Source organism: Dendropsophus ebraccatus, chromosome 2 (assembly GCF_027789765.1).
Source record: "Dendropsophus ebraccatus isolate aDenEbr1 chromosome 2, aDenEbr1.pat, whole genome shotgun sequence".
Classification (NCBI taxonomy): Eukaryota; Metazoa; Chordata; class Amphibia; order Anura; family Hylidae; genus Dendropsophus; species Dendropsophus ebraccatus.
The window spans coordinates 69569968-69584699 of record NC_091455.1 but is presented as its reverse complement, the minus strand read 5'-3'; the positions used below and the strand labels follow the sequence as shown (position 1 = coordinate 69584699).

Genomic DNA, 14732 nt, shown 5'->3' with positions numbered 1-14732 from the left:
GATTCCAGTAAACAAAGTCCACTCCCTTAAAAATGATTTGTAAATCAGATGCCGTGCCTGAAGCACAAGAAGCCTGTAAGCTCCAATATAGAAGTAGTCCATGGAAAGTGGAAAATATTAATACAGAGAGGAACAAAAAATACTGTTGGCAAATGATAAGTGGAACTGCCAGGAATCATCTACTTAGTGTTAGGTGAGGGCCAGGACGTCCTACAGTTTTGTATTTAAGAATATACTATGCAAAGAACATATGTTGGTTTATATGTAGTCTAATGCCTAGCTCTACAGATGTGAACTTTTATACACAAAATAACCCCACCACATAAAAAGTGATAAAGGGTTTAGAAGGTAGTAATATGGGATATATACAGTACATTTATTATATATGGATTTTTTTTTTTACTTGGAAAAGTCCAGCGAAAATTTTTATTAAAGTATTGTATTGCCCTCTAAAAGCTATACAAGTCCCCAATATACACTTATTACGCAAAATGCTTATAAAGTGTTTTTTCCCTGCATCTACTACTGCATCAAGGCTTCAGTTCCTGGATAATATGGTGATGTCACTTCCTGGATAAAATGGTGATGTCACTTCCTGGATAAAATGGTGATGTCACGACCCGACTCCCAGAGCTGTGCAGGCTGTGGCTGCTGGAGAGGATGATGGCAGGGGGACACTGAGGGACACAGGGCACTGGAGGGACACTAAGCATCCCTCTGCTATCATCCTCTCCAGCAGACACAGCCCGCACAGCTCTGGGAGTCGGGTCGTGACATCACCATTTTATCCAGGAAATGAAGCCTTGATGCAGTAGTAAGTGCAGGGAAAAAAACACTTTATAAGCTTTTCCCGTAATAAGTGTATATTGGTGATTTGTATAACTTTTGGGGGGCAACACAATACTTAAATAAAATTTTTTACCTGACTTCTCCTTTAGGGTTCAAACCCACTTGGCGGGTCCGCAGCGAGTCTCCTTGCTGCGTTTTTGCAGCGAGACTCGCTGCAGATCCCGGCCCTATACTTTCATTAGCAGAGAAACTCGCAGCAGGGATGTACATCCCTGCTGCGATTTTGTCTGCAGCCCTCCCCATTAACCCCCTAGCCGCCGGACATTATACATTACCAGGTCCCTGTTCCTACTAGCCACCGAAGCAAGCAGGAGCGGGGACCTGGTAATGTATATCCTGCCCGCCCCCCCTGCAGCCCCGATCGCCCTTGGCCGCATGATCGCCCCCCGCAGCCCCGGCCGTACGATAGCCCCCGGCCGCACAATCGCCCCCCGCAGCCCCCGGCCGCACGATCGCCCCCCGCAGCCCCCGGCCGCACGATCGCCCCCCGCAGCCCCCGGCCGCACGATCGCCCCCCGCAGCCCCCGGCCGCACGATCGCCCCCTGCACCCACCGGCCGCACGGGCTGCGGAGGGCGATCGTGCGGCCGGGGGGCGATCGGGGCTGCAGGGGGGGCGGGCAGGATATACATTACCAGGGCGGGCCGTGAAGACACCGGGAGCCCCGAAGCAAGCAGGAACGGGGACCCGGTAATGTATAATGTCTGGCGGCCGGGGGGTTAATGGGCGGGCTGCAGACAAAATCGCAGCAGGGATGTACATCCCTGCTGCGAGTTTCTCTGCTAATGAAAGTATAGGGCTGGGATCTGCAGCGAGTCTCACTGCAAAAACGCAGCAAGGAGACTCGCTGCAGACCCGCCAAGTGGGTTTGTAGCCTTAAACCACTATATAATTGGTCAGGTAAAGAAATTTATGGCTGACTATACAATATGTTACAAGCACGCACACAGGTAAAGCAACCTGACAACACACCAAGCAATATAAAGTTTAAACACTATACGGCAAAAAGTAATGCAATGTTCTGATACACCGTGGGGGAAATTTATCAAAGGGTCTAAATTATAGACTGGTGTAAACTGCCCACAGTAACCAATCACAGCTCAGCTTTCCGCTTTGAAAAAATGATAGAGGAACTGTGATTGGTTGCTGTTGGGAACACTGCACCTGTGTATATTTCACACCCTTTGATAAATCTGGGCCCTTGTGTTCAATCCAACACATTTTCAACATCTTTGTTAGTTAAGGCTGCGTTCACACTATGTATATTTCAGTCAGTATATGTATATTTCGGTCAGTATATTTCAGTCAGTATTTCAACCAAAATCAGGAGTGGATTAAAAACACAGAAAGGCTCTGTTCACACAATGTTGAAAGTGAGTGGATGGCCGCCATTTAGTGGCAAATATTTGCTGTTATTTTAGAACAACGGCTGTTATATTGAAATAATGGCTGTTATTTACTGTTATATGACGGCCATCCACTCAATTTCAACATTGTGTGAACAGATCCTTTCTGTGTTTTTAATCCACTCCTGGTTTTGGTTGCAATACTGACTGAAATATACTGACTGAAATATACGTAGTGTGAACGCAGCCTAAATGTGAACGAAACCCATACAGACATCTTTCTACCAACAGGTGGACTACAGTTACACATGTTGCCAAGAATAGGCTAGGTGTAGTGGTAGCATAATAGAAAGACAATACTATCTTCCTGTTTCACCAATAGCTCCATTCTTCCATCTGAAGCTCTGATTAGTAAGATTGGCTGCTGTGCAAAAGCAGAAGCCCTGCAGGAAGCCAGCTCTTGGAGAACCCATTTCTCTAACAGGAAGGCTGTCTCTTACAGGAAGACTATATATTCTGCAAACATAAGGAGGGTCCTGGAGATGTGTTTTTTTAATTACTTTGGGTGCATTAAAGCTATAAAATGGTTAAAAAACTCTTTATTTAGAGGAAAGTAGTCCTCCCTTTAACATTATTATGCAAGCCACCAATGGGAAATCTCTTTTCTTGCAAGAATCTGGTTGTGCAATAAAGCTTCCATTATATGGACAGAATATCTAGATACTGTAAAAAAATGACAACTAATATCAGTAGAATAAAGTTTCTCCAGATACACCAAAAGCAATGGTGAATGCACATGGGTCACTGTGAGCGTCCAAACAGACAGATGTTGGCGTCTCCTGACAACCACTGGATTCTAAACATCTCCTCCCATCTAAGCTGTATCTCAGAGGAGGGGAAACTGGCTGCAACATCAATTCCTCTAAATAGAACATTGTTTAAAGGGGAAGTCCAGGCAAAATAATTTTAAGATATGTTATTGCCCAACAAAAGTTATAAAAATTACTAATAGACACTTATTATGGGAAATGCACCTACAGTGGATTTTCTCTGCATTTACTACAGCATGGCGTGTTCAGGTCTCTGTAAAGTTGGTGATGTCACGTCACATAAACTGCAAACACCTGCTGCCCCAGTCTGTCCCACAGCTGCAGCAGGAGTCTGCAGTTTATGCAACGTGACATCACCAACTTTACATTGTATTCTTTCCAGTCTGGAGAGCAGGAGAGGTTTTCTATGGGGATTTGCTGCTGCTCTGGTCAGTTCCTGACATGGACAGAGGTGGCAGCAGAGAGCACTGTGTCAGACTGGAAAGAATACACAACTTCCTGCAGGACATACAGCAGCTGGTAAATACTGGAAAACAAAAAATAAATTACAAATCTCTGGCACCAGTTGATTTGAAACATTTTTTACTTTTTTGCTGGAGTATCCCTTTAAAAAATACACACATTCCTTACCTAACAAAGCTTTAGGGATGTCACAAGCAGAGGAAATATGCACCTAAATTATTACTTCTGCAGAAATACAAATATTTATAAAAAAATGAAGTCATGTCAGGAGAGATACGATGGTTAATAAATAATTCGTAGGGTTAGGGATTCGTACATTAATGGCATTCTGTAACTGTTGTGTTTTGGGGTATATGGAACTGTGTATCAAATCTGCCATGTGTGACTATGTACTGACCAGGCGACCCATAGATGAATGCAGCCTGGACATTTTCCAGGCGACGTTTGGACACAGTGACCCTTACTCCCCTCACACAGTATACAAGCAGGGCAGCAGAAGCAGACATCTGAATGAGCATATGCTCAAATACATTTTTTTTAGGCCGAAAGGAAGAACACGGTTATTAATCAAAAATAGAAAGAAATCACTATTTATGTTACTTATATAGCGCTGACAGTGCTGTATCGAGATGGTCACCATTCACATCAGTCTCAGTCTCCAATGGGTATAAAATCTAATTTCCCCATTTCTCTCTCACACAGATCTACCAGTATGTATTTAGAGTGTGGGAGACCATAAAAGCAGAAATCCACAGAAATAAGGGGGTAACACAAACTGTATGCAGGAGTTCTTGGTTGGATCTGCCCCTAGGCCCCAGAGCTACAAGGCAACAACGCCAGAGACATTACAATCTACTAGCCAGGACCTTATGGAAATACTTCTCCGTGTTTTGTATCAATAACAAGATGGTTGACAAGCAGCATAACAAGAGTTCAGTTCAATGTTCCGGTGCCGATCTATTGTGTAGTAGAAGTAAGATTTACATATTTCCCATATTCCATGGCCATGGATGAAACAATACACATATACTGACACAATTACTATGGCTGACAAATTCTTTTGTCCTCTCTTGTGCCAAAATCTGCACATGTTTAAATGCCAACAATTATTAAATTGGTAGAAAAACTCATTTAATAATTTCTGAAACACATTTTTGGCACCATTTACTCCTCAATAAAGGTGGTCATAAACCACGGGTAATAATAAATTCTGCCCAGTGCCTGCACCTCTATGCAGCGGTGGTGCTCTAGTTAAGGGATATATTACAAGAAAATAAATACACCAGGCCGAATTGACCACTATCTGCAGCTTACACACAAATGCGTAAACCTTGTGAAAGAGACAATTTCAATACATCTACTTCATAAATGTTGACATTTTAACATGCACCAGATCAACTGGTGTCAGAAAGTTATATACATTTGTAAATGACTATTATTTTAAAAAAACTCAAGTTCCAGCACTTATCAGCTTCTGTATGTCCTACAGGAAGTGGTGTTTTCTGTCAAGTCTGACACAGCTCTCTTTTGCTGCCATCACTGTCCATGACAGGAACTGTCCAGAGAAGGAGAGGTTTTCTATTGGGTTTTGCTACTGCTCTGGCCAGTTCCTGTCCTGTCAAGAAAAAGGTGTTCACTGGAGTACCCCTTTAAATGCTACACTTTTAAGTTAAAACTTTTACAGTACATACTTTATATAGCCTCTTGTTTTTTTGTTTTTTTTGCTTCCTTCTTAGAATGCCTAACAAATGTGACCAGTAATGTAGAGAAAAAAGTAGCTTCTAGGGCGATTAAGGATGGGCAATGAGATTAGGCTACTCGGCACTACGTATCTATCTATATATGTATGCATCTATCATCAGCAACATGTTTTAGCCTAGTTACAGGGTGCCTGTCGCAATGCTTTTTTTCCCAGATCCCCACGCAGTTGCAGTTGATCCTGGGAGATCAGCTTGCAGTGGATCGTCCTATGCCTGGTGAATTCCATGCAAGGGCTTGTGTGGCGTTTGGCCTTTTTTAATATATTGCTGCTGGTGCATATAAAAACAAACATTTTATGCTTACCTCTCCGCATTGCCCTTGTGTGCTGTTGCACTGGTGTCTCCTACTGACTGCACAGCCTCCACTTCTGAGACAAACTCGTCTTAGGAGTGAAAGCCTGCTCAGCCAATCACTAACTGCGATGGGACAGTCCTGTAGCCAGTTGTTGGCTGAGCAGGCTATCACTTCCAAGACAAGTTTTTTCTCAGAAGTGGAGGCTCTGCAGTAACCAGAGGACACCGGCAACACTGGGGGAGTGGAGAGGTTATATATGCTGTTATATACACCAGCAGCAATATGTTCAATCCTTTAACTGGAATTCACCAGGCATGGGGCAGCACCGGATTTTCTGGTATCAGCTAAGAGAGAAGCATCATGACAGACACCCTTTAACTAGGCTAAAACATGCTGCTGAAAGATGATAGATATGATGATGTTGAATGCTGTACCCATGTTTTTCAGCCCTAAGGCCTTATTCACACATTCAGTAAAGTTGTCCGTTTTTCCGGATCCGTGATCACGGTTCAACTTAGAGCACATTGATTTCTATTGGGCTATTCACACAGTCCGTGTTAATTTTGATCCGTAATCTGTTCCGTAAAAAAAAAAAAAAAAAAAAAGGACATGCGCTAGTGCGGATTGTGATTGCAGTGCAGATTACCAATAGAAGTCTATGGGATCTGTGTTTCTTATGGACATCATGGATGTCACATCAGTGATGTCCGTAAAAAACACGGATCAAATACAAGCAAACTAATACTATTCACATTTTTATGGAAAAACTGATACGGACACCGATGCAATACGGATGAATTTATACGGACCACGGAGTAAAAATAGTAAGAGGTTTTGAGGTCCAGAAAAATTACTGAACATGTGAATGAGGACTAAGGCTGCATCCAGCTTCTGCAGCCACCGGTAACCACATGTTGCATATTCAGACGGTTCAGACAGACCTGAGTGGGTTTGAGATTTGCTCATCTCTAACCATGGCGCAACACCTTTGGTAACCCAACAGATATATTAGGTCATTCTTGAAAGCTGAATGCTAGTGCAACATAAAAAACAGTAAATAGGAGGATAGATATTGTGATGTACAATAGATCAGTAACATAAGAGGGGGGGGGGAAGTAAAAATCCATAACATCCATTCCTGCTGATCGACTTGACATAAGCGGAGCTCCCTAGCAGCATGTGTAGGTATGTGAAACAGCTCGAATTTCCTCCAGATGGAAACATTAAGAAACAGAAGAAATAAAGGAAGCGCTGGTAATTGATGAATGGGGACTTTGGCTGAACAATATGTGGATTACATACAGCACTTGTATAGCCGTTCATCAGTGGCTTATGGTGCACAGAACATGGGGGCTGTTAAGTGTTTGCAAACTTACTCTTCTGTCTATGGCAAATACAGACAACCCCCACTAATTACCATAGAGAGGGGCTTTCATGAGGTTGCATTTCTATGAGCGTGAATGTAGGTTAATGCATAACTGGCTGCGTATCATCACATTGCTCAACCCAGCATTCACCAGTAAGCAGAGCCCAGCATTCACCAGTAACCAGAGCCCAGCATTCACCAGTAATCAGAGCCCAGCATTCACCAGTAAGCAGAGCCCAGCATTCACCAGTAAGCAGAGACCAGCATTCACCAGTAAGCAGAGCCCAGCATTCACCAGTAAGCAGAGCCCAGCATTCACCAGTAAGCAGAGCCCAGCATTCACCAGTAAGCAGAGCCCATCATTCACCAGTAAGCAGAGCCCAGCATTCACCAGTAAACAGAGCCCAGCATTCACCAGTAAGCAGAGCCCAGCATTCACCAGTAAGCAGAGCCCAGCATTCACCAGTAAGCAGAGCCCAGCATTCACCAGTAAGCAGAGCCCATCATTCACCAGTAAGCAGAGCCCAGCATTCACCAGTAAGCAGAGCCCAGCATTCACCAGTAAGCAGAGCCCAGCATTCACCAGTAAGCAGAGCCCAGCATTCACCAGTAAGCAGAGCCCAGCATTCACCAGTAAGCAGAGCCCAGCATTCACCAGTAAGCAGAGCCCATCATTCACCAGTAAGCAGAGCCCATCATTCACCAGTAAGCAGAGCCCAGCATTCACCAGTAAGCAGAACCCAGCATTCACCAGTAAGCAGAACCCAGCATTCACCAGTAAGCAGAGCCCAGCATTCACCAGTAAGCAGAGCCCAGCATTCACCAGTAAGCAGAGCCCAGCATTCACCAGTAAGCAGAGCCCAGCATTCACCAGTAAGCAGAGCCCAGCATTCACCAGTAAGCAGAGCCCAGCATTCACCAGTAAGCAGAGCCCAGCATTCACCAGTAAGCAGAGCCCATCATTCACCAGTAAGCAGAGCCCATCATTCACCAGTAAGCAGAGCCCATCATTCACCAGTAAGCAGAGCCCAGCATTCACCAGTAAGCAGAGCCCAGCATTCACCAGTAAGCAGAGCCCATCATTCACCAGTAAGCAAAGCCCAGCATTCACCAGTAAGCAGAGCCCAGCATTCAGCAGTAAGCAGAGCCCAGCATTCACCAGTAAGCAGAGCCCAGCATTCAGCAGTAATCAGAGCCCATCATTCACCAGTAAGCAGAGCCCAGCATTCACCAGTAAGCAGAACCCAGCATTCACCAGTAAGCAGAGCCCAGCATTCACCAGTAACCAGAGCCCAGCATTCACCAGTAAGCAGAGCCCAGCATTCACCAGTAAGCAGAGCCCAGCATTCACCAGTAAGCAGAGCCCATCATTCACCAGTAAGCAGAGCCCAGCATTCACCAGTAACCAGAGCCCATCATTCACCAGTAAGCAGAGCCCAGCATTCACCAGTAAGCAGAGCCCAGCATTCAGCAGTAATCAGAGCCCAGCATTCACCAGTAAGCAGAACCCAGCATTCAGCAGTAAGCAGAGCCCAGGATTCAGCAGACTCCCAGGCTCTTCTCCTTTCATTATGTTGTAAGAGCGCTTAAAGAGGACCATATGAAACAAGCGCCCTCCGGATCCATAGAACACATGAGATATCTTATAGCATGCCAGAGTGGTGAGACTACATTTATATCAATTATTAACCATTTCCTAAACTTGGAGACATTATAGATGATACCAGTATAACAGGCAAGAGGGTGAAGCAGGGTGATCATATACAACTGTTATTTTGGAGAGGGGGGGGGATTCTTTTCTTGAGAGCATTTCCCCTGAAGCAAACAACGCCTGGAAATAGAATTCCCTAAACGGTCAATTTGTGTGAAACAGATTAATAATATATTAGGCCATTTCTGTGTTATCCTGACCTCATGTGTGGGTAACAACCAACAATTGTTGCCTATGACCGAGCGGGTTATATTACAGGTCATCAACCAGCCCAGAATGACACATGAACGCCTCTTATTATGCAGCTATACAGTGTTCATGAACCAGGAAGATCAGGATGAACAGAGTTATAACTTGATTCTGCACCATCATAAATGTGTGCCACCAAGTAGGGCTTTTATGAGGTGTCATATTTTCCTTCCAATGGAGAATACCTTAATAACACAACATGGACAAGCCACAAATAGTTTTGCATAGAGATCTGGAGGAAAGGAGAACTCTCTGTAAATTTTAAATAAAGATGGAGCGCACACAAGGGGATGGCAGGGAGGTGCCAGGATGAAGAATTTTATCTAAATGACAAAAAAGAATCTCCACACACTCCATTTTATACAATGCAGCGATCCATTCATCTGAGTACAAAGTGATTGGTAACCAATGCCTGGGACAGGCTGAAATGTCACAGTTTTGTTGCAGTTGCGTTGTAATTTAATGTATCCAATCTTATGTTTCTTTGCCTCTCTCAGAATCACAAGGAGGTATGGTATTGGCCCGTAGATTTGCATTGGTATCATATTCAGGAGTCACAAATATATCAATATTCATGGAAATATGACAAATAATAGAGCAAGTTATAGCCACTGAAAACTTCTATCAAAGTCTATCTTTGGTTCGCGTAAGGTGTCCAATTGATGCCTTAGCAACTGGACCACCATGTCTCCCCGACGTCTCCTGGCGTCAGTTCTGAAAGGAGAGCTGGAAATGTATGTAATGTGAACTACTTCCAGTAGCCAAAGCAAAGTTAAGAATGTCACCAAACATCCTCTGTGTATGAAGTGCTGCTCTTACAGACATTCATTGCTGCACTTGGAATCCCAGGATCCCTCTGTAACTACTGTGTCCCACCACCTCTTATACACTTTTTCATCATCTGTTACTGGAAGAACACTGGTTGCTCACCAATCCACTATAAAGGCTTTCTGGCTACTTACGTTAGTGTTGGCTGACAGTGCATCTGGTTCCAGGAACATCTATACTGCGTTTGGATATAACTCTCAGTCCCGTCCATGACGGTGCAGCTGACATTCTTGTTCACTATGTAAGCGCACCAGTTCCTATGGAAAAGAACCAAAAATAAGCAGGAGATTTGCCAGCGAACAATAGACGTCATTGCTACATTCTTACATTGTAAAGTCATTGTCAGACAGGACTATTGAAAAGCAGGCAATTGTTCTCCTAAACTCACACATATTCTACAGTTAAATGTGATGCCCTTCATAAAAGAACTGGTGAACCTTCCTTAAGAAGCTAGAAGAATAATGCAAGTCCTTACCAGGACAATATAAGGAGCTATTTTCATTAACAGTACAAACAGTGAGACGGAGGTCACCAACTGGCAAATGTAGGAGCACCTACTACTTATGTCCATTCTCTAGGGTGGTCTGACAATACAATGTTCTCTGTGTTTCCTAATAACCCCAGAGACTGACATTCCCATACATACATCCTATTGTAGGCTTTCTATATATGACAGTGCATCTGTCTATGGCCGCTAGTCACACACAGAGCTGCCTTTTCTGCTCCATGTATGCAGGGCAGGATACAGGAGGAGAAAGGAATATAGGAGACTCTCTTTAGAGTACACAAGAACAGTCATCTCTCCTCCTCCGCTAGTATGTGACTTTAAGTGACCAACCTGGGTTATCAGTCTCCCAGGACCCAACCTGTGGTGGCACCCATTAATAAAGTGGCTCAGACTGCTATATAAACATGCTAGATCTTGACCAGAACTCTTCCATTTAAATAGAGTTGGTCAATTAAATGTCAAACATTAGCCATCTTCTGTTTTTTTGTTTCAAGGTGGGATTTTCCTGTATGAACTACCAGGCGACAGGTGTCTGCAATTTAGTCAGATATTCCGCTTTACAGTACAGCCCTAGCTGAAACATACAGTACAGCCCTAGCTGAAACATACAGTACAGCCCTATACAGCACAGCCCTAGCTGAAACATACAGTACAGCCCTATACAGTACAGCCCTAGCTGAAACATACAGTACAGTCCTAGCTGAAACATACAGTACAGCCCTAGCTGAAACATACAGTACAGCCCTAGCTGAAACATACAGTACAGTCCTATACAGTACAGCCCTAGCTGAAACATACAGTACAGTCCTAGCTGAAACATACAGTACAGCCCTAGCTGAAACATACAGTACAGCCCTAGCTGAAACATACAGTACAGCCCTAGCTGAAACATACAGTACAGCCCTAGCTGAAACATACAGTACAGCCCTATACAGTACAGCCCTAGCTGAAACATACAGTACAGCCCTATACAGTACAGCCCTAGCTGAAACATACAGTACAGCCCTAGCTGAAACATACAGTACAGCCCTAGCTGAAACATACAGTACAGCCCTAGCTGAAACATACAGTACAGCCCTAGCTGAAACATACAGTACAGCCCTTGCTGAAACATACAGTACAGCCCTAGCTGAAACATACAGTACAGCCCTATACAGTACAGTCCTAGCTGAAACATAGAGTACAGCCCTAGCTGAAACATACAGTACAGCCCTAGCTGAAACATACAGTACAGCCCTAGCTGAAACATACAGTACAGCCCTATACAGTACAGTCCTATACAGTACAGCCCTAGCTGAAACATACAGTACAGCCCTAGCTGAAACATACAGTACAGCCCTATACAGTACAGCCCTAGCTGAAACATACAGTACAGTCCTATACAGTACAGCCCTAGCTGAAACATACAGTACAGCCCTAGCTGAAACATACATTACAGCCCTAGCTGAAACATTGAGTACAGCCCTAGCTGAAACATACAGTACAGCCCTAGCTGAAACATACAGTACAGCCCTAGCTGAAACATACAGTACAGCCCTAGCTGAAACATACAGTACAGCCCTAGCTGAAACATACAGTACAGCCCTATACAGTACAGCCCTAGCTGAAACATACAGTACAGTCCTATACAGTACAGCCCTAGCTGAAACATACAGTACAGCCCTAGCTGAAACATACAGTACAGTCCTAGCTGAAACATACAGTACAGCCCTATACAGTACAGCCCTATACAGTACAGTCCTAGCTGAAACATACAGTACAGCCCTATACAGTACAGCCCTATACAGTACAGCCCTAGCTGAAACATACAGTACAGCCCTATACAGTACAGCCCTATACAGTACAGCCCTAGCTGAAACATACAGTACAGCCCTATACAGCACAGCCCTAGCTGAAACATACAGTACAGCCCTATACAGTACAGCCCTAGCTGAAACATACAGTACAGTCCTAGCTGAAACATACAGTACAGCCCTAGCTGAAACATACAGTACAGCCCTAGCTGAAACATACAGTACAGTCCTATACAGTACAGCCCTAGCTGAAACATACAGTACAGTCCTAGCTGAAACATACAGTACAGCCCTAGCTGAAACATACAGTACAGCCCTAGCTGAAACATACAGTACAGCCCTAGCTGAAACATACAGTACAGCCCTAGCTGAAACATACAGTACAGCCCTATACAGTACAGCCCTAGCTGAAACATACAGTACAGCCCTATACAGTACAGCCCTAGCTGAAACATACAGTACAGTCCTAGCTGAAACATACAGTACAGCCCTAGCTGAAACATACAGTACAGCCCTAGCTGAAACATACAGTACAGCCCTAGCTGAAACATACAGTACAGCCCTTGCTGAAACATACAGTACAGCCCTAGCTGAAACATACAGTACAGCCCTATACAGTACAGTCCTAGCTGAAACATAGAGTACAGCCCTAGCTGAAACATACAGTACAGCCCTAGCTGAAACATACAGTACAGCCCTAGCTGAAACATACAGTACAGCCCTATACAGTACAGTCCTATACAGTACAGCCCTAGCTGAAACATACAGTACAGCCCTAGCTGAAACATACAGTACAGCCCTATACAGTACAGCCCTAGCTGAAACATACAGTACAGTCCTATACAGTACAGCCCTAGCTGAAACATACAGTACAGCCCTAGCTGAAACATACAGTACAGCCCTAGCTGAAACATACAGTACAGCCCTAGCTGAAACATACAGTACAGCCCTAGCTGAAACATACAGTACAGCCCTATACAGTACAGCCCTAGCTGAAACATACAGTACAGTCCTATACAGTACAGCCCTAGCTGAAACATACAGTACAGCCCTAGCTGAAACATACAGTACAGTCCTAGCTGAAACATACAGTACAGCCCTATACAGTACAGCCCTATACAGTACAGTCCTAGCTGAAACATACAGTACAGCCCTATACAGTACAGCCCTATACAGTACAGCCCTAGCTGAAACATACAGTACAGCCCTATACAGTACAGCCCTATACAGTACAGCCCTAGCTGAAACATACAGTACAGCCCTATACAGTACAGCCCTAGCTGAAACATACAGTACAGTCCTAGCTGAAACATACAGTACAGTCCTAGCTGAAACATACAGTACAGCCCTATACAGTACAGCCCTATACAGTACAGCCCTAGCTGAAACATACAGTACAGCCCTATACAGTACAGCCCTATACAGTACAGCCCTAGCTGAAAGATACAGTACAGCCCTAGCTGAAACATGAATGAAGTAGCCTCCAGGACTGACTGATCTCCAGCAAAGGTAATGAGCAGCCCCCTTGTGGGACCAGGAAAAGAACAGCAATGTCTGGGAGAAGGGTCCATCTACATAGAAAGATTATCGGACAGATTTGAAGCCAAAGCCAGGAATGAATTTGAAAAGGGGAGAAATCTCAGGCTTTCCTTTATGACCTGATCTCTGTTTATAGTCTGTTTCTGGCTTTGGCTTCACATCTTTGGCAGATAATCTTTCTCTGTAAATGCTCCCTAAGACATAACAATCATAATCACAATGAGAAGACAAAGTATTGGCATTGTATCAGTCAGTCTCCCATGTGTCCTATTCCTTCATGGGATATTTTATTAGTTTACCAGCTCCCCCTAACACTGTGCAGCTGCCTATGGGCATCCTATGAGCTTTACAGACAGAAAAAGTTACTACCTAAATCTAGAAGTGAGCAGAACAAGGAGATGTGGAAGCAGCAGCAGCGGCAGTCCGATCTTAGCAGCGAGTTACTGTATACCGTGTAGTCCTAGTAGGGACTGTAGTCTGTCAGCAGCACTTACTTGCCCCTCTGTGCAGGCCGGTGGTAGGTGAGGTGTGGGGTGGCTTCTGCCAGGACACATGCAGAGGAGACCACAAGGAGCAGAGTCCAGAGGGTGCCGGGTCCTGTGGGGGCAGCAGCCTTCCCTGACCGCCGCATCAGCTCAGAAGTCATCTAATGCTGGGGAGGAAACGTCACACCAGGAGCTTCACTAAGTCCACACAGAGAGCTGGAGAAGAGTGTGTCCTGCCGGCTGTCCTCACTAGTGATGGGATGTGCCTCCCTCCAGCTCTGCTCCATCCTCCTCTCCACACCTCCTCCTCCCCTCCAGCTCCTCGTGACGTCATATCTCCTAGATTGGCTGTGTGTGGCTGAGCAGTTGTTCCTGGGCTCATTGATAAATCCTGGGGCTTCTCCATGTAGGGATGTGCTGGGGCTGTGCTGGGCTATGCTGGGGCTATGCTGGGGCTATGCTGGGGCTGTGCTGGGGCTATGCTGGGGCTGTGCTGGGGCTGTGCTGGGCTATGCTGGGGCTGTGCTGGGGCTGTGCTGGGCTGTGCTGGGGCTATGCTGGGGCTGTGCTGGGGCTGTGCTGGGGCTGTGCTGGGCTATGCTGGGGCTGTGCTGGGGCTGTGCTGGGGCTGTGCTGGGCTATGCTGGGGCTGTGCTGGGCTATGCTGGGGCTGTGCTGGGGCTGTGCTGGGGCTGTGCTGGGGCTATGCTGG

At 45.1% G+C, this 14732-nt stretch overlaps 1 protein-coding gene across 1 annotated transcript in view; it reads right to left on the bottom strand.

Moving 5' to 3' along the window:
* Positions 1-14272, bottom strand: part of EMILIN2 (elastin microfibril interfacer 2) — a 59077-nt gene extending 44805 nt beyond the window's left edge. Inside the window, exons 1-2 of the mRNA XM_069957727.1 lie at positions 14030-14272; positions 9830-9952 (exon numbers count right to left, since the gene is read on the bottom strand). Coding sequence (XP_069813828.1) covers positions 9830-9952; positions 14030-14181 — 275 coding nt within the window. The 5' untranslated portion in view covers positions 14182-14272. The remainder of the gene's footprint in view (positions 1-9829; positions 9953-14029) is intronic.
* Positions 14273-14732: the final 460 nt, after the last annotated feature.